The sequence below is a fragment of the Mycteria americana genome, chromosome 16, assembly GCF_035582795.1.
Source record: "Mycteria americana isolate JAX WOST 10 ecotype Jacksonville Zoo and Gardens chromosome 16, USCA_MyAme_1.0, whole genome shotgun sequence".
Taxonomy (NCBI): domain Eukaryota; kingdom Metazoa; phylum Chordata; class Aves; order Ciconiiformes; family Ciconiidae; genus Mycteria; species Mycteria americana.
Genome location: NC_134380.1, coordinates 6,531,176 through 6,549,942, shown reverse-complemented (window position 1 = coordinate 6,549,942; position 18,767 = coordinate 6,531,176). Strand labels below are relative to the sequence as shown.

At 49.4% G+C, this 18,767-nt stretch overlaps 1 protein-coding gene across 2 annotated transcripts; it reads left to right on the top strand.

The window, feature by feature from the left end:
• Nucleotides 1-8,049: 8,049 nt before the first annotated feature.
• On the top strand, nt 8,050-18,542 carry TSEN54 (tRNA splicing endonuclease subunit 54). 2 transcript variants are annotated; one of them, XM_075518519.1, is made up of 11 exons: nt 8,050-8,122; nt 8,266-8,424; nt 9,792-9,855; nt 10,000-10,083; nt 11,988-12,086; nt 12,396-12,448; nt 12,801-12,899; nt 14,042-14,676; nt 15,234-15,294; nt 16,000-16,116; nt 17,211-18,542. In XM_075518519.1, the coding sequence occupies exons 1-11, from the start codon at nt 8,094-8,096 to the stop codon at nt 17,359-17,361; spliced, it is 1,551 nt and encodes a 516-aa protein (XP_075374634.1). In that variant the 5' UTR covers nt 8,050-8,093; the 3' UTR covers nt 17,362-18,542. The 2 variants fall into 2 exon arrangements, with proteins under 2 accessions (XP_075374634.1, XP_075374635.1); XM_075518520.1 differs by lacking the exon at nt 11,988-12,086.
• Nucleotides 18,543-18,767: the final 225 nt, after the last annotated feature.

Below are 18,767 nucleotides of genomic sequence, written 5' to 3'. Positions count from 1 at the left end.
ACCATACCTCCTTCCCACCCAGCAGCAAGAAGCAGGGACACAACCTTCCCCATCCTCCACCCCCTTGGAGGCTCCTGTATTTCACCCATTTGATAGCAGTGCTGCACATTGGTTGTATCAGCTGGCTGCAGGCATTCTGTGACAGCACTGCATGCTGATAACAGAAGGGTTTCTGTATCCACGGTTACCTTTGGATGTGTAGGTATAATCAAAGGGCTTAACCTTGCCTGTTCCCACCCCAGATCCTGCTAGGCTGGTGGGATTATTGCTAACCCACATTGCAGACGATTTCCAACAAAACTCGTTCCCTAATAATGCTGTCCCCTGTATGCAGGGCAGCTTGCTAGCAGGTATTTCAGAGTCAGCTCAGGAAGAAGCATAAATTCAATCTCATTTTACGAGTGCACCAGGGAAAAAAAAAAGTAGTCTCTCTAGATGCATTAGGATAAAGTTACACCTGGCTCAAGTTGACACTGCACAATCATTTCTGCTGGAACAGCTTCTTGCTTAAATCTACACATCCCTACAGCTACTGACAGCTCTCAGCAACAGCTAGAACTCCTGAAAGAAGGAAAATGAGGCTTTCAGGAGAAAAACATTTCTGTTCACTTCAGGGGCATTGCCCTCACTTTTCCAAGTACCTTGTTCAGAGCACTATGTAGAAAGATTACATCCCAGCCTGTCCCCCAAGTTTAGCCCGAGCACACCTTTTAGCTTTTAAAGCCTCACAGATGGACAGGGAGAGATTCATAATGCCAGTCCTCAGTACTCCCAACTGAAATAAATGCTGTTGATTTAGCTGCACACTAATGGAAACTACTCAAGTCACACCTGAGGCAGAGCACAGCCCAGGTGTCTGGAGGTTCACATCGAGGGGCACAGCCCTTGCACTTAATTGTGCTTCCTGCACAGCAGCACACAAGCAAGGGAGCAGATGGCATAGGAGCCAAGAAGCTACTCCAGGATCAAATGAAGTTGCAGAGGGTCCATTTCCATCATGTCCTCTATTCCCCATTGCAGATACACACTGAACTCTTCACTCTGATTAAAGACAAATATATAGGTACCTTTTCCTCCTATAAGACATCTCATGGCTACAGCTTGCATGCTGAAGTCTCAGTTCTGGTGTTTGAGGGAAGCTGAAGCACCTCTTACAAGAGGTTTGGTAGGCTGCAATAACCACTGGGGAACAAGCATTGCTCTTGCAGCTCTAAATCAGAGGCACCTGCCAACTGCTATTGTGAAGCTCAGTGTCCCCAGGATGGCCAACAGCAGCAGCTATCAGGACATAAACTACTCCCCCAAAGCAGTCAGGAGCTCCCCCAGCTGTCCCCTGCTCCCAGGCAAGCGCAGGCAGCAGAGCCCAGCATGGGAGCAGGCTATCAACTTATTTCAATTTTTAGCAACAACTTTATGGAGGGGGAGGGGGAACGCAGCTTGGTTATTTGGAAAAGGTTTATGAAACAATCCCTGCATGTGTGGCAGGAGCTGCCGCATGCAATACTTATCTGGATGCTCCAGGACTACTGCACACACATAGGCAGACACCACACCTCGCAAGTGCTCCATCTAACACGTCTGCTGCCAACATGTTTTTAGGTGACTAAAAAACACCTTTGCTGGGTAAGGTGAAAATTACTCTATCCTTCAGCATAAAGCCTTGTTGAAGAGTAAAAAGCAGGTAACTGGCTTTACAAGCTGGACCCGGACCCGTATGTGACTGGCAGAGAGATAACAGCCCTTAGGCATTGAGTGTTTTTCCACTTACACAGCCCTTTCACTGCAGAAATGTACCACTTCTACAAACCTGCCTTTTTAGTCCAAATGGAATCCAATCACATAAAACATCGTGTACACATTTGAGAGAAAGTTCTCAGGTTATACATTTGAAACAAAAGGGAGTTACAGCCACAAAATGGCCTTGATGTAGGCTCTGAAAGTTGTGTGCAACTTTGAATGCAAGAACCACCACTCAGTTTGGAAATGGCCTTAAGTCAAGCTCAGTCCTGTGCAAAGGTGGCAAGAAGTCAGCCAGAGTCTTTAACATCTATTTAAGATCCTCAAGGGGCAGGGCTCACCGTGGAGGATCTCACAAGTAGTGAGACATTTGGGATCAAAGACCCTCTGGGCATCCCATTAACCACGCCAGGCTCCCAGCTTGGCTCCCAAAGCCGCACATCCAGGAGGGAGGGAGGCCAAAGGGGATATTAAGGGGAGTTGCAAGCATCATTGTTGCAAACCTCCTCCCAGCATTCAAGAGATGCTCAGAAGTGAGAGCTGGGTACCCAGCAGCAGGCAGCAGTGCAGAAACACAGGGGCTGGCAGGAAGAGAAGCATCAGACAAAGCAGTCAACGATGCAAAGGGGATGCTATTTGTTTGAACATAACATGAAACCTCCTAGCACCTTCCTCCTCGGAGCAGAACATGCCAGCCTCTCCAACCCACCCCACAAGCGCTTTACCAGCTGCCATGGGCCAGCTTTCAAGCAGCAGCCCAGTTTTCAAATAGCTCAAAGCATAATCACAACAAACCTTACTTCCCACTCCTCTCCTCAGTGCCTGCTTCATGCCAGCTGCTGGCTGGAGTCTTGTCCCTTCCCACCCCATCCAGTAACCGTGTCAGCAATTTGCTTCCCACAAGCAAAGAAGAAAGCAAGCAACATCCTTTTTAGCCTTGTGTACAGAGAACAAATCAACAAACTCTAGTGCTGTAATTGAAGTTGTCTCGACCTGTCACTGTCATGGTGCTGTAGATGGGACTCAGTGTTCACAAGGCTGATTTCTTCGTTGGAGCTGTTAAAATATCTTCATTATTCTAACCTCTTGCTGTACACTTGAATTAAACTTAAGAGCCCAGAGGAGCACACATCAGTGCTCCAACTAATCAATGCAAAGACCTTCGAAACACAGGCAGAGACACAGAAGAAAGTTTAGTGGTCTCAGGGGCTGCTGGTGCAGACATTGAGCAGATCTTCACCCTTCCTTAGCACTGCTTCCAGCCTCATCATGGTTATGGACTCAGCCTTACAAGCAGTGCAGCACAAATTGTTCATCCCATTTGGTTTAAAGCCTGGGGTGCCCAGAACAGGTAAGGAACTGCCTGGAGCTTCACAAGCTAATGAGACACTGCAGAGCAGATCCTTGATCTCCCAGTTCCTTGCCTTAAACAATATTTCCTCCTTCTCAGTCCCCAGCACAAGCCGAAGACACCCTGGGAGTCCTGACTCAGTCACTTGTCTCTGACCTAAAGGCTCATCCCTACCAGGCATCTCCTTTCATGGAAAGCCCAGCAACAAGCAGCAGGGTTTTGAGTACTTCTCCAGACCAAAGCCCAAGGAAGAGATTTCAAAGTACCTGGTGAGTGCAAACACATTAGGGGAGAAGTTATGAAACTTGAGCAAGGAGCATAATCTATAGCCTTGAACTCTAAATAGCGAGGCTCCTTTACCCCAAGGCAGGCATCCCAGTGTAAATCTTCAGTCTGTTCAAGTGAACCACAAGCAGGATGCCAAGGCAAATTGGGGAAATGAGAAAAGCTTCAGCTGTTCTCTCCAGACGGAAATAACTCAGCATTTCTCCCAGCCTAGTGCAGTGCATCACTGAGGTAAGAAAGACTCCTGACTATTTTAATCAGTCTTGCTGGATTTGGTCCGTGGTTCCTTGGCTTTTCACATGTAATTAACAATGTGCAGGTTTCAATGATTTCAAATAAATCCTTAGATGACTAACAGACAGCAGCTCTAGAAATTCACATAGTGGTGTTTGAAAGCCTAGATTCAGATCATTACTTGGGGCCTTGGCTAGCTCATTGTATACCACAAGCCTGCATAACGATACCATATCGGTTTTCCTGCCACAGAGCAGAGCCCCAAGAATTGTGTTGTAGTCTATGGACAGTCACACGAAGGCGATTTCTACAACAAACTTATCAGAAGGGAGAACGTGAAATTTAAGCTCTTCCATTTCTCAGCCATCAGAAGGCAACGGTAGATGCCGGTGAACCACAGCACGCACACTGGTTATGTAGAAGTATTAACTGTTTAATCCCCAGAGTCCTGTACACAAAGACAGGGTTTTTTTCTTGAAAATCTTCTCCTTTCACCTCCCGAACCCAGCCCTGACAGGTGACAATAGAGGTTTAGCCCAAAAACCTTTCTCAGTAATCTCCTTTATGGGCAAAGGTCTCTTTCCATTGCCCTGCCCGAACTCCCAGCTGTAACACGCTGCGGGAATGATCACAGGCATCACAAGCATCCTAAAGCAGCAAGGAATTTGCCAAAAACTCCTAGGTGAGGCTAGAAAACAGACAGATCCCACACCTCCCAGACAAGCTGTAACACCTGACACCGTTATCTGCTTTTCATCCAAACCCAAGTATTTTAGTGTATATTTAAGGTCTGCCAAATCCTGTTGAAATTGATTGCCAAACCCTCCCTTCTTATGTTCTACTGTAAGAAGTTTAAGTTATCTATGTGATGCTCTAGAAGCTCAGAATTGAGATATTTTCCACTAGAATATAATTAAGTATAATAATAATTAGACAATTGTATGCTGAACTACAGCTAACCTGTGATAACAGGTTTGTTGAACAGCAATGATATGAGCATAGCTTAGAGCTAAGCAATTATGATAACACCATATGTATTGCAACACACACAAGAATTGAAGCACTTGACAGTTTTAGGGAGTTTGTAACATCCTTTTCTGTCCCAAATCACATAGAGCATCTACACACAAAACCTCCTGGTATCAGGACATGCTCCATGGCTTGCAACGAAGTCGAAGTGGATGGGCCATGTTACCCATCTCAGACACTGTTTTCCAAGTGTTACCATTTGTTGGCAAATAGATAAAGTCTGAGGCACAGCTGGTTTCTGCAGAGTTACTACAATATTTCCAAATACCATGCCAGGAACTGCAGGAGTTGTTAACACAGGGATTAAAGCAGGTAGCTGTACCTGGCAGAGCTGTTTAGCTCAAGCATAGAGCATGCAATTCCCACCTGGCTGTGCCTTGCATGCTACACGAAACTAGAAAAACAATCCCAAGGCCATACTTTCTCCTATTTTCTCGAAAAACACTATGAGTCGATTTACACCAAGTTCACACAGGAGTTAACCACAAGGAAGGAACTTGTGATTACAGGGACTGCATAAACATGACTTGGACACAACAGAAAAGGACTGAAAGGGCTCAAACCCATCCCCTCGCACCACGGCTCTGCCCCACTCCCCCTGGAGTGCCAGGATCAGCAGCAGGAGGGAGAGATGGGAGCAGGCTGCCCCATTCAGAAGAGGCAGTCAGCCAACATTTTCAGTCCCGAGAGACTTTTTACACTTTATCAACATTTTTTCCATCACCAAGAGAAAAAGAAAAAAAAAAAAAAGAAAAAAAAAGAGAAGTGAGCAAAACCACCACACTTACCTGCTCCGAGAGCCCACGGTTCTGGTGCACAGTGCTGGTGCATTCACTGTTGTCTTTCCAGTCAAATCAAACTCATTTCCCCTCAGGGTGAGGACAGCATCCCATAGGGGAGCGAGGAGCAGCCTTGGCCTCCACCATCAACTGCCTCTATGGCTGCTCAATGGCTGTACATGCCACTCAGACAATGAGGGCTGGATCCTGCGCTGCTATCTGGTGCTACACACCCATACTCTTCCTCCCTGGGAGCCTCCGGGCTCATGGTCCCACATCCATCCTTATTTCAGCTCACAGGACCCCCCAAGCAGACCATTCACTCACAAAGCCAAGTTTTGCCACCGCTCAGCTCGATGACCATTATTTTAGCTCTAAGAGGAACTGCTCCAAAAGCAGCTGTCTACCTTCTCACAACCCTGTCACAAAGAGTCACTGCAGAGAGCCCAAGATAGTCCCCATCAGCTGCTTTTTAGGTTTCCTGCCATGCACAGCTGCTCCACTGGAGATGCACTAAGGTCCCACCCAGAGCAAAGGGAAAAAAAACCCCAAACCCTAAAAACCACCATGAGCACCACAGTCATGGTTTCAAGGCAGCTGCACAGAAACTTAATGTTAAAAATCCCAACTTAAACCCAGAAAAATAGGTAAAGAGAAAAAACAAACCCACCTCACCCTCCGTTCGTAAGCAGGGAAAGGAAAGTGCAGCCCCCCAGGACCATGCACACCCAGCAGGTGACATTCAGTCAATTAGGGCTAAGAGGCTTCAGCTGGAGAGAACGTGAGTCCCACCACGGACAAGGCTCTACTGCTGCCCCTGTGAGGAACAGGACCGCCCCCCCGCCCCATGACAGCTAAAATCCCAGTATTGAAAAGAAACATGAACTGAGATTAGTCTTGACATTTCTGGGTCTTGTAATCACAGAGGGTGACAAAAGCAAATTCTGGATCAGAGCCTTTCCCCAAGTAATTTAAACACATGTATTTTAAGGAGAGACTGAGTTAAACAAAGGGGTGACAGGCCGTAAGTTGAAAGCTGCAGGACGTGGCGTCCTGGGATTATGTTGAAATCAGGCAGTCTGAGTAGCCTCCAAAATACATATTTTTTGGAAATCGGGGAGAAAAAGTGCTGCCACTGCACAACCCACTGCCCCTCACGCCATCTGCAAGTCCTCGTCCCCCTGTGTGCCACAGGGAGTTACCGCTGACCAAAATTGCTTGCCCCCCTTGCAGGATGAAGGCTCAATTCAGGAGGAAATAATCAGGCAGGATGCAAAAATGAAACCATTCAGTGGAAAATGGAAAGGAATGGTTTTTGCATTCATCTGCCTATGCTGGCATCTTGTCAAAGAACTATTACTGGGAAACCGCGGTGGGAACCAGGGAGTCCGGTGGGGGGAAAGCTATATTTTTCCTACTTGAGGCTCAGTGACTCCTGTGAGCTATGCCGCAGCAACTGGAGATGGGCTTGAGGTGAAACTCGAACTTTTGGTGTATTTCCCTGTCAGGTCCGTTCATGCCTCCCCAAGCAGCAAATCTAGCTGCATCAGCAGACACGAGGCCGTGGTGCAGGGAGGTTTCTCATTTTCCAGCCCAGCCAGACCACTGCATGCTCTGCACAGGCTGGCGGCACTGGCAGCGGTACCGGCACCGCGCCGGCTGCTGCTGGAGCCTGAGCCATGAGAAATACTGACACTCGCCAAAGAGACAAACCTTCTTCCCCAGCACCGCTGCTTCTGCTCTGGGGGCTGTGGCACATGCCTGAGTGTGCACAGCACCAGCTTTGGGGGTTGTGGGGTGCTCTGTGAGGAGAGGATGGGGCTGCCCCGTGCCGGACGCAGCCACTTCCAGATGGTTCTGGCTGGTTCCAGATGGCTCCAACAGCCCCACCGCAGGGCACGGCTGAGCCCATCAGTGATGCTGGTAGTGCCTTTGGGAAAAAGTATTTAAGAAAGGGCAAAACGCTATGCAGCAGTGAGGGGAGAGGGGGAAAAGTGTGAGAAATGGCCCCGAGAGCAGCATGGTCAGGGAGGAAGGGAAGAAGAGGTGGTCGAGGTGCTGGAGCAGGTGTTCTCTGGAAGGCCCTGGAGGACTCCCTGCCAGAGCAGATATCCACACCTGGGGCTAATATTAATTGGCAATAGATAATTTTGCCCGAGTTGAGTCTGTTTTATCCATGACGGTAATTGGTGAGTGATCTCCCTGTCTTTATGTCAATCTGCGAGCTGTTTCACCTTACTTTCTCCCCAGTCCAGTTGAGGAGGAGGAGTGAGAGCAGCTGGGTGGGCTGCTGGCAGCAGCCAAGCTCAGCTCACCCCAGCGGCCCTGGGACACAGCCCTGGGGCAAAGCTCGGTGAGCAGCCGTGGCACATACTCTGCTGCAAGGCCCTGGTGCACAGCTCAACCCGCGGCATCAGCGCCCAGGTTCTGTGCATGGTGCAGCACGCAGCCCAGTGTGCAGTTCCGCGCACAGCTCAGCGCACGCCTGGTGGCTGTCCCGGTCCCCAGCCCCGGAGCACACTCCAGTGCCAGCCCCGAGCCGCTCCCGGCCCCGCTCCCCGGTGCCGCTCCCCGCCGCTCGCAGCCCTCCGAGCCCCCAGGGGGCGCGCTAACGTCCGCCTCGCTCTGCCGGCGCTAGGGCCCGGCGGCGGAAGGAAGGGGCTTCCCGCGACGCGCCCATGGAGCCTGGCGGCTCGCGCCGCCTCAGGTAGGGCCCGCCCGGCGGGGAGGCCTCGGAGGGGCAGCGCCGGCGCCGCGGCCCCGGGGGTTGTGCCCGGGCTGGGCGGCTGCGGCCGCAGGGTGGGTGTCGGGGCGCTCTCCCCTCACCGTGCCTCCTCTCTCGCCCCGCAGCGCGGCGGAGCTGCTGGCGGCCCGCGGCCGCAAGGCCCCTCAGCGTCCCCACGGCCAGAAGGACTTCATGCCCGACGGCTCGGCCGAGCAGGCGGAGAAGCTGCGCCGGTGCCGGGAGGAGCAGTGGCAGCTCCTCTCCGAGGAGCGCGTGGAGCGGCTGTAAGTCCCCGGGGCTGGGGGCGGCCCGGCTGCCTCGCTGGAGCGACCGGGGGTCGCAGGGCTGTGCTAAGCCACCGAGCATGGGGTTGTAAATTCCTTTTTTCCCTGGGAGGGATCATATCGGGGTGGTGGTGGTCAGAGCACAGCTGCTATCCATTCAGGTGTTATTATGAATAGAATCGAGGTGTTAATAGCAGGTAGGTGTTAGCACAGTAAGTTCCCGTGCCCGTCCCCTCAGTTCACCTGCTCACAGCTCCCTGGCTGGAGCAACAGCAGCGCAGCTCACCCCGGCTGTTCCCTCAGGAGCGGAAGGTCATACTGGCACACCAGTGTCTTCAATGTGGGTGTTCAGAAAGTTCCTTAAAAGGTCTTTAGTTTTCTCAGTTGTGTGTGTAATCCTGTAGCCTTTGCAAATAGCAAAGTGTCTTCTTGGGCATGGTCTGAGTTACACAGCCCCTTGTTGATGCTCGTGTGGCCTTGTGCAGATTCGGCTGACTCTCGACGTCCCTGGTTTATCAGTTTTGGTGGTTTTAACAGCGCTACCAGTCTCTGGAGCTTATAATTTCTTGGGAGATTTTCACACGCTGCCTGTCAGTACACACTTTCCGTGTTTGGCCTGTTGTTTTCTGGTAACAGTTTCTCCGTCTGCATGATCAGTAGCAGCAGAAACTATTCATGTAAAACCACACCTCTGGGGACTAGAGAGAGAATGGCAACCTCCAGCAGACAGGCAGGTCAGACAGGGTGGACCGTTATCTTCCACTGCTGTCACAGTCAGGTTTGTTTCAAGTACATCCGTAAATGCGCGTCTGGGGCAGCAGGGAAGACTCTCAGGATGGGAGGGCGACTGGGTAGGTTTAGGTTTGCTTTCAGATGGGGAAACTGCAGCACTGACTAAAGATGTAGAGCAAGTCCATGGTGGACCCTACAGGTCTTACCTTCTGTTTCCTTGAGCCAGCTGCTAAAAATGCATGTTTGCATTCTTGCAAAGCCGCCCTCCACTTTTTCTCAGCTATTAAATTTTTCCTATGAGACCATGTGGGTGTGGTACAGCGATTTGAGACACTTGGCAGCATCTGAACAATCGTATGATATATCATGTCCACGCATCTCCAGCAGGCTGCTGTAGCCTATGGACAGATGTCTGCGGTGCTGGCTGAAGACACTCTTAACTAGTTGGTGGTGATAAAATCTTCAGCTGGTACTGCTAGATCCAGAGGATGACGTCCTTCTAAGGCCTTACCCTGCAAAAATGCCACCTGGAAGTTTGCTGCCCTTTGATACCTTCCTGAGCTTGTTATGTTGCTACAATAGCAGTTGATTGTAGGACATGCTAGTAATAACAAACTAATCTTTAACCTTCTCAGGGGGAATCTGGTGAAAGCTGAGTGGAAGCCACGACAGAACATTGTAGAGCTGCAGTCCCCTGCGGTGAGTCTGCTGCAGAGTGTACTCAGTGCCGTCATCTCCTGCTGGCCATCTCAGATTCCTTAATTTGCTGCTTGAAATGGGAGAGAGCCTGTTTGTCAGCAGGGAACAGCCAGAGCCCATCACTGGTTTGTACTTCTGTTCCAGGGGAAGTTCTGGCACACCATGGGGTTCACAGAGCATGGCAAACAGTGCCTGCTGCCTGAGGAAGCTCTGTACCTGCTAGAGTGTGTAAGTAGGATACCTGCGCTTGGATGGGGCATTGGGTCCTTCCTGAATGATTGGGGGAGCTGTAGCAGCTTTAGACTGAAGTCTGAAATCACTTGACTTGTGTTGGTCACTGCTGCAGTTTGAGCAGCTGATAAACACCTGGTTCTCAAGGAATTGTCTCTCTTAGCCTGTTGCTGATGGAGCTGTTTGTCTCCAGGCCATGGGTTCATATGTTGTACTCTAAAGCAGCCTCTGTATCATTGACAGCGCATGTTGGTTGGATTGGTGGCCAGTTTATTCAGCTGGTATGGTGTTTAACCCACTTCTATGTCAAATATGACAATAGAGACTAGGAGAGTTTTAGCTGATCTGAATTTCTGTAAGTACAGCACTAATAAGTCAGCTCTTTTACCAGTGTGAAAGAAGCATAAGGAGCATGTTACAGAGTTTTCTACTGGGATCTCTACTTTCTTGCTCTGGGAACAATGAAGCACACATTTATATATCAGTTACTTCTTTACCAAAACCTGTGTATGGGGACTTGAATGTCCACAGTCCAGGAAGACTCACTGTTCTGAGAATTTCTGGAAATGGGATCAAACCATTATCTTCTGTTCCTTGTAGGAGTTAATTGGAATAAAAGGTTTGACACTGAGAAATCCTTTTCCTCAGAACTGGTATACAGTTAATTAGGACATCTGAGACTGGTCAGTGCCTTTTCTGTCATAAGTTGACTTCCTCCCTTATCCAGTGTGTCTTACATATTTTGCAGTGACAGGGTTTGTAAGTTCGTTAGCACGGTTTTTCTGTGCTTCCCTAAGAAGCTGATGGGAATTAGTGAAACTCTGTCCAGCTTGGTAGGGCCACATTAGCAGCCAGTGCTGTACATGCTTTACACTTAAGCAGAGATCTTTGGGGTTGCTACTTGGCATCTCTTCCCAGTATATATGGCAGAAAGAAATTTAAAATGTGGCAGATGGGGGAGTGAGACCAGGTTGCGTTCAGTGCTCCTCTGTTTGCAGAAATGCTGGTTAGGGCTCAGTTGGATTTCTTTGCTGTAGAGAGGGGTTTTTTGTCTCTCCACTGAAGCCTGTTACCAGTAGAATAGGTGCACTGATGTAAAGGGGAGCCTTTTTCCCTTAGCAAAACTTAATCAGATTATGGGCATCTGATGCCATCCCTTAGATCCTAACTGCAAAGGTAGGGCTTTTTTACCTGTGACAATTTGACAAACAACAGGTTGTAAACAAGTTGATGAAAATAAAATCTAGCCAGTTGCTGAGTACAAAATCTCTCCCCAGAAGCAGAAAAGACCTGTTAGGTGCCTTCAGCCCATCTCATGGGAGAGGTGTGGTTCCTAGTGTTTTGTTTTCTTTGTTTATGAGTAAACACAGTAAAAAAAAAAAAAAAAAAGGAGGAAAAAGAGGTGTAGCCTAAAACTGCCTCCTGGATGTTAGTTGCTATTGCCTGGGGAATCTACCTATGGGATCACTGGGGCTGCAGTAAGTGCATCTGAGGATGCCATCAATTCCTCTGCTCCAGCTCTCTCAGTTGTGCTGGTCCTAAATGTTTTTGTAGTTGTGCTGTGTCCTGAATCACTGAGATCATCAAAGTTAAAGAAAATTGTCTCCCAAAGTAATGATTATTTTAACAGTTGAGCGTTGTGCTCCCAGCTGCATCCTCCAAACAGATGCAGCGCTGGAACAGGAGCTGACAGCTGTGGGTGGGAACTTCTTACCTGGCTGCTAAAACCAGGGCATTGGGGAACTGTGCATGGGAGAGGGACTGTAAGCAATCTAGGTGGCACATGGGGATACGTGGATATCATGTGAAGGAGGGTGCTGAGAGCAGTGGGAAGACACTGGTGTGAGCTTGCATAGATTTGTTCCTTGTGATTCTCTCAACAGCAAGCTTTTGCCCTGCAGGGCTCTGTTCAGCTCTTTTACAGGGATTTGCCCTTGTCAATCCAGGAAGCCTACGAGATCCTGCTGTCCCAGGAGGCAATGAGCCTGCCACATTACCAGGTGTGTTGGGACCTCCAGCTATTGCAGGGAGGATGAAGGCAGAGAGCCCAGCCTCTGCCACGCAACCTCTTCTAGTGGCTGAGAGCAGAGTAGGACAGTTAGGGAGGGAAGGGGAGTTATTCTCAGTTTTTCCCACTCACCTTCTTTCAGATGATCAGTTCCTGTTTCCCCACCTTTACTTTGGGTCCTAACCCTGTCATTTTCTCTTCTGCCAGTGCCACACTGTGTTCACTCAGTTGTAGTGGAACTGAAGTAAATTGTTTGGTTTTAGGGTAGTCATTTAACCCTCTTGCTTTCCTTTGCTCTAAGGTGTTCAGCCACTTGAAGCAACTGGGTTATGTTGTACTGAGATTCGACCCCAGGTAACCAGCTTTTCCTTTCCACGCTGCTTTCTCCTTTCTGAAGACCCTGAGCAGCTCTGTGCCCACTGTATGGCCCCAGTGGAACGGCAGAGAAGAGGACTTTGACCCTGCATTCCGTCTCTTGGGAGGATTAAAGGCTAAAAGTGGCACTCTACCCTTCCTTGCTCCTCCCTCTTGAGGAGGTGATTGGGAACATGAAATGGGGCATGAACCGAGGACCATTCTGGTCCTGCTTGTGGATTTTCTGTGCCTGGAAGAAAAGGTTTTTGTTGCTGTATTCTGGGGGCTGAGCAGAAGGGTAGTTTCACTACCCCACCCTGCTCTCAGCCTTTGTGTTGGTGTCTCCTTGCAGCACTGTCCTCTCTCCCTACGAGAGGCAACTGAACCTGGAAAGTCACTGCAAGAGCTCTGGGAAACACCATCGCAAAAGGAGGAGGAGTTCCAGCCCCCGGTAAGGATGTGGCCCAAAGCCGCCTTCCATCTTCTCCTAGGCTCTGCAGCTTGGGAACAGCATCCTCAGCCCTTTGTGCTGTGGGTGACTTTCTGGCACAGCTGCTCTTGGCTGTCCCCTAGCAGTGCAGTGCTTTTCCTGAATTCTTTGCAGTGTGCCATTTTGTCACGTCTGTACTTCACGCAGGGCTAATAGGGGCAAAGTGCTCCTGAACTTCCCAGCTGCAGTGGTGAGAAGCCAAAATAGAAGGGTAGAGAGGTCAGTGCAGAAGAAACACGTGGCAGTTGTCTCCTCTTGCTCTTTGTTAGAGGGATCGCAGACACTGCAGTGCCCATCTTGCACTTATCCACCCCCTCAATGCAGCTTACATGCTAGGACTGTACAGCAGAGAGCATAGTTGTGTCCTGGTCCTTGCACACGGCCTCTAGAAGTTGCCAAAATGCAAACAGAAACTGATGTAATTATTAATTTTGCTAATAATTATGATAGCTTCCAGTAGGTGGCGGCATCCTTTAAGAAACAAGGAGGATGAGACTGGTCTGCAAGTCCTCTCCTGTTAACAAGTAACTCGGTGCCTGAGGAGTTACGAAATTTTAGGAACTGGGAGATAAAACTGCTGGTTTAAAAACTGCCCCATCTTCTCTGGGAGCCAGGGACTGAATCTCATACCAGTAAGAGGTGCTGGCAGGAAGATTTCTGCCTGGCCTGTGCTGGTTTGGCTGAAGTTCATCATGTTTGTGTGGAGGTGTTTGGGTCAGTATATGTATGGGGTGTGTGGAGGCTGCATGGCAAGTTGGGAATGTGTGTCTATACAAATAAAGGCTGGGATTCTCCCGGGCATTGAAGTCAAACCTCATGCAGGACTACTGAGAAGTTTGTTCTGCCTTTGGCATTCACTGCTTGGGTTTGGCCTGCTTTTTTCCCTTCTCATTTTGTCACACAAGTAAATGCCCTCCTTCCAGCCAAGAGGTTGTTGTCAAGGGTTTTCAGACCTGTCTGGGGGTTCCTGCCACCTTTGCCGTCCTTCCTTCAGGCTTGGCAGACTGCATTCTTCCTGTCAGCAGGGTGGAGGCAGGATTCAAAGGGGGTAAAGTTCCACCACACACTCTCCCTGTCTTTTATGTTGCTGCTTCTGTCTTTAGGTCGCATGAGAAGAAACACAAGGTATCTGAAGACCTTCCAGAAGCTGAAGGGACCTCTGAAAAAGCTGGAGATGACTGTGGAGACTCCAGCTGCCTTCCCATGGATGAAAAGCCCTTGTCAGAGCAGCCAAAGGAATCAAATGCTAGCAGTGGAGAGAGGGAGTCAAACCCAGTTCCTCTTGATACAGGACAAAAGGACTCCTTGAGCCCCTCCAGGAGCTGGGCTGGAGACCACAAGGAGAGCAGCACTGGCACCCATGCACCCCGCTGGGATTTTACCACTATCATCTTGCCAAACATGGCCCCAGACCAGCTGTGCACACATCTGCCCTCACCTGACAACGGGCTCCTGCCAGAGAACGTGCTGGGGAGGGAGGTTGATGCAGCTTGCTGGTGCGCACGCATCAATCAGAAACAGGAGAAGCTGTCACGGAAGGAAAGGGAGCAGCGAGAGAGGGAGAGCAGGTACAAGAGCAGCATCAATGCTGACCGGGAGGTGAGGCGCTGCTCCAACTGGCAGGAGTACAAAGCCCTTTTGGAGCAGAGGAGCCAGCAGAGGGTTTGGAGACGACCACCACATCTCTGGGACCAAGCTGTCACACCGCTTTTGCGGCCAGATGAAGCTACCTCATCAGGTAGTGGCTCTGGGAACTTGATAGGGACCCCCTTCTACCCTCCAACTCTGTGAAACATTGCCTGGTATGAAACAGTAAAAGGGATGACATGGAGAAGCTGAATATCAGTTTAGGGAACAGTACCTTGAGAAGGAGGATCTCATTAGAAGGCCTAGGCAGAGCAGGCACAGAGGAGCCCAGCCATGGTCATGGGGAGAAAGAAGAAAGCTTGTCCTCTGCCTTTCCATCTCTTTCTATAGCCCACTCAAGTGCCAGGATAAACAGGACCTTGGGAGGTCTTCTAATCCATTCCCCATGTCCTACTGTATTGCAGTCCTTCCTGCTAGGCTGTTAGGCATGTGAAATCGGGGCTAGCAAGATGCAAAGCAATTGCAGGGTGTTCTGGGCTGTGTGCTGGGAGGAGATGAGGAAGTTGAGGTCTTTGAAGTAGCCAGGGGTGACTGTGGTGCTGCCAGCCATTGTTGGAGGAGGAAGGCTTGTGGGTGGTGGTGGAGTGTTTGGAGTGCCCTGAGAGAGAAATAGCTAGTCTGATCCTTTCCTATTCCTTCTCCCTCTAGCTGCGCTCCTCCAGCAGATCAGCGTGCTGCAGCCCTCCCACATCCTGGATGGAGCCTCCCGGTTAGTATCCAGCCAGCCAGCTCGTAGCTGTTAGGGAGTGGGGATGTCTTGTGACTGTCCCTGCTTGTGAGGTCTGTGAGATGCTTCCAGCAGCAGCTTGAGAGCTGCCTGGCATCCAGGATGCCAAGAGAATCCAGTGCTCTGCTCTGTGACCCTGTTGCATCTGTAGTGAGTACCAGGTCCTGCAGCAACAGAGCTAGGGTATTCCAGGCCAATTAAAACATCGATTACTCTCTTTTCCTGGTGTTCCCTCTCCGCCCCCGGCCAGGTAGTCTGCCCCAAAGGTTTGGTTGGGTCTCACCTGTGCCTTATCCCTGGAATGGGCTGCCATCCCTGCTGCAGTGATTATAAAACCTTGGCTTTGGGACTTTTGGTTCTGCTCTTGCCTCAGAGAGTCTGTGTGGTGTTTGTGTGCAGTCCCTGTAGGGCAGAGCAGTGCATTGCATTTGTATCTGTTAGTGGTGCTTCTTGCAAGGGGGTCTGCAGAGAAGGGAGTGTGGCAGGAGCTTGCTCTGGTCCGACTACAGGAAAGATCTGGAAAGTAATTAGAACAGTTGCAGGGCCAGTCCTTTGAGGAGTTAAGCCTTTCAAAGGGCTCAAACTGGCCAGGCTTCAAGACCTTTTGCTCCCTCTTTCCTCTGCTGTATCTATACCCTACCAATGTTTCATTCCCCTATGTATGTGGATGTGTTCTGTCTTCTCTAGGCTGCAGGAGGACCCAAAGGGCATGAAGATAGACTTCAATGTGTATCAAGCAGATGCTGTGGCCAAGTTTAAGAAGACAAACCCTGGGAAGCCATATGTCAGGATGTGTGTTCGGAGGTATCCATGGGTTTTATGCTGTGTTCTGAAACATAGGAGTTGCTGTTGCAGAAATGAAGTCCTAATGATCTGTAAATGACCCAGCATCTTGTGAGCTTTACAGATCATCAGAGTGCCTCCCTTGAGGGTGGTCCTGCCCAGAGTTGTTTTTTTTTCTTTCAGTTCCTTCTTTGTTGGAGGCTGTGGATGACAATTCCCCCAGCCCTTGCACTCAGCCCACACTATTTGGTCATCTGGTTGCTGCTCATGTCTGAGTATTACTGGAGTCAGGAATAAGAAGCCACGACTGTATTTATGCAATGCTTGTGAAACTCATGTAGAGCTCAGTTTTGCAGGGAGCCGTATGGTACCTGAATCCTGAGCCAGTGCAAGATTCCTATGGATTTCTGCAGAGATGTACCTCCCCAGAGCTTGCTATAGGCTCAGGGCCATGGGTTTAGTATTTTGATCTTTGTCAAATGTAACTTTAAGATCAGTATGAGTAGAGGATAGGTGTCCCCTTTCTTGCTGGATCCAGAATCTGATACTTAAACTCCGTAGGCAGGTACAAAGTTCAGTCTCTGCTTTTTCTAATTTTGATATATACTAAAACTGTCCCTCCTCCACTCTACAGCTGTAGTAGCCAGAGCAAGGAAGCTGGTAATGCAGTTTTACAGAGGTCTGTTGTGAGCAAGTAGGATGATCCTTGCTTTATAAATATTTTCATTTACGAGCAAACAGACTTTGCAGAATTAAAAGGAGGGAAAAGCAGGTCAGATGTTGATCCCAGCAACCTAAAGATCTTCCTAGCACAAAGGTATTAAGATTGCACTGGATTGGCAATTCGCCAGTAGCCCTGTGAGCTGCATGTAATAGGCACAGTGTGGAGTAGTGTGCAATTGCCCTTGTTTTTGGCAAAGGATTTGACAGCTCCCAGTTCCCAGCATGCAGTGTACTCTCTCTGGGCTGGCAGCCTCCTGCTTTGACTGAAAGAGGTGGGGAGGTTCGCTACCAACTCCTAAGACCAAAGTGAGCTGTTGTGATCATTGGGCAGGACAGTTTTGTTTCTGTATTCTTCTTGCTTTGAGAACAACGGGATATTTTTCTCTCTGCAGCTTTGACGAGCAGATTCCATCCCTTCGGGCTTTGAAGCAGGTTACATATCAGAGTGGGGACGTCCCGGTGGTCTTTGCGCTGGTGGATCATGGAGAAATTGCCTTTTATTCACTAAAGGAATTCAAGCTGCCAGTTGATGTTAATCACTGAAGTTGCTGTCACTTGCAGAAATGGTATGGGATGAAGGGAAGAGCTTTACTCAGGATTTGCTTTCTTCATTAATGAAATATTACAGAAAATAGAGCCTGTGATAACTGGAACCTTGGGTAGTTGACCACTTTATTCGCTGTTACAGACTTCACCCAACCAGATGGCTCAGGCATAATAGTAAAATGTACAGCAAACAAGTGCGTATGGCTTAGCTGGGCATTTCTGGACTGGAATACACGCTGCTTTGTTCTTGAAGCCACTGGTTCTCCAGCTTTCTTATCTTGTGGACTGCTAGTTTCCATGTCCTTTTTGGCTGACCTGTGGACCATTAGAAAACACTTTGCTGGTGATCCTCTTGTCACATGTTAAGAACCACTGTGCTACACCAATCAAATGGTTGGAGAGCCATTGAGGTCAGTGAGGGACAGAATAAGCTGATCAGATCAGTGGTGGTGTCTTGAGCATCTGTCATTCAGCTACGCCAACAACCGTCTGATCAGATTCTGATCTGAAAAAGGCACAGCCATAAAACTCAGCCACACAGAGTAAAGTTTCTAGGCACTTGAGAGCAGGAAACTGTGCCTTGAACACTATTTCATGAGGCAGAGGTCACAGAAAGCCCCAGAGCATTGCAGATGGCACCCCAGCCTCATGCTGTAGTGGCTGTGCTGAGATGTGTTTTGGCCACACAGCATTATGCCATGTTCAAGTTTGGCCACTGATATCAGCACACTGTATCTGATAGTCTCACCAGGGCTGTACTGCAGCCCCCTCGGTTTCAGCATGACATCCTCTTTCCTGGCTGTGGATCCTTGCCTTTTCTTTTGCAAGTGAGAAATCCCTGAGTAAAGAAAGAAGCTACAAATTCCTCGTGAGCCTTCCAGTCCTATGGCTGTTGCGCTCCAAACTGAGGACATCATTGCTTTCCAGGCTCTACTGTGGGAGCTTTCCACCAGGATATCCAGGTACCAAATTTGCTTTTGCCTCTATGCAAAAGTGCCAGTGACAGGTGCCAGAAAGCCTGCCCAATGGATAGAAGCGCGCTGAGCATGGCTGTGCTTGGTATTGAGGTTCTTGAGAACTGTAATAGCAACTGGTTTAGAAGCATTTTATTTGATAATTTTTGAGTTCCTTTTGGAGATGGGGAGAAGGCTAAGCAATAAAAAAGCCTTTTCCAACAGTGTGAGTTCCTCAGTGTGGTTCTTATTTCCTGCAGAAATGTTAATCAGTTATGCAGAGGGAGACACTCATGGGGAGGCTACTGGGACCCTACTAGCACCAGCTGGTGAATGCCTGCTCACAGTCACACAACCCTGTGGCTGCGTAACCCTGCTCCTACACCCATCTGTGTTTGCATCCAGCCACTGCCCTGTTCCCTGGGAGGGCAGCGTGACTCTGAGCCTGGA

Excerpts from the sequence above, each read along its gene's own strand:
- TSEN54 (XM_075518519.1), top strand. The coding sequence starts at position 8,094 with ATGGAGCCTGGCGGCTCGCGCCGCCTCAG. Across the intron at positions 12,087-12,395 it reads TGAGCCTGCCACATTACCAG|GTGTTCAGCCACTTGAAGCA; the intron begins GTGTGTTGGGAC and ends CTTTGCTCTAAG. Across the intron at positions 12,449-12,800 it reads GTACTGAGATTCGACCCCAG|CACTGTCCTCTCTCCCTACG; the intron begins GTAACCAGCTTT and ends GTCTCCTTGCAG.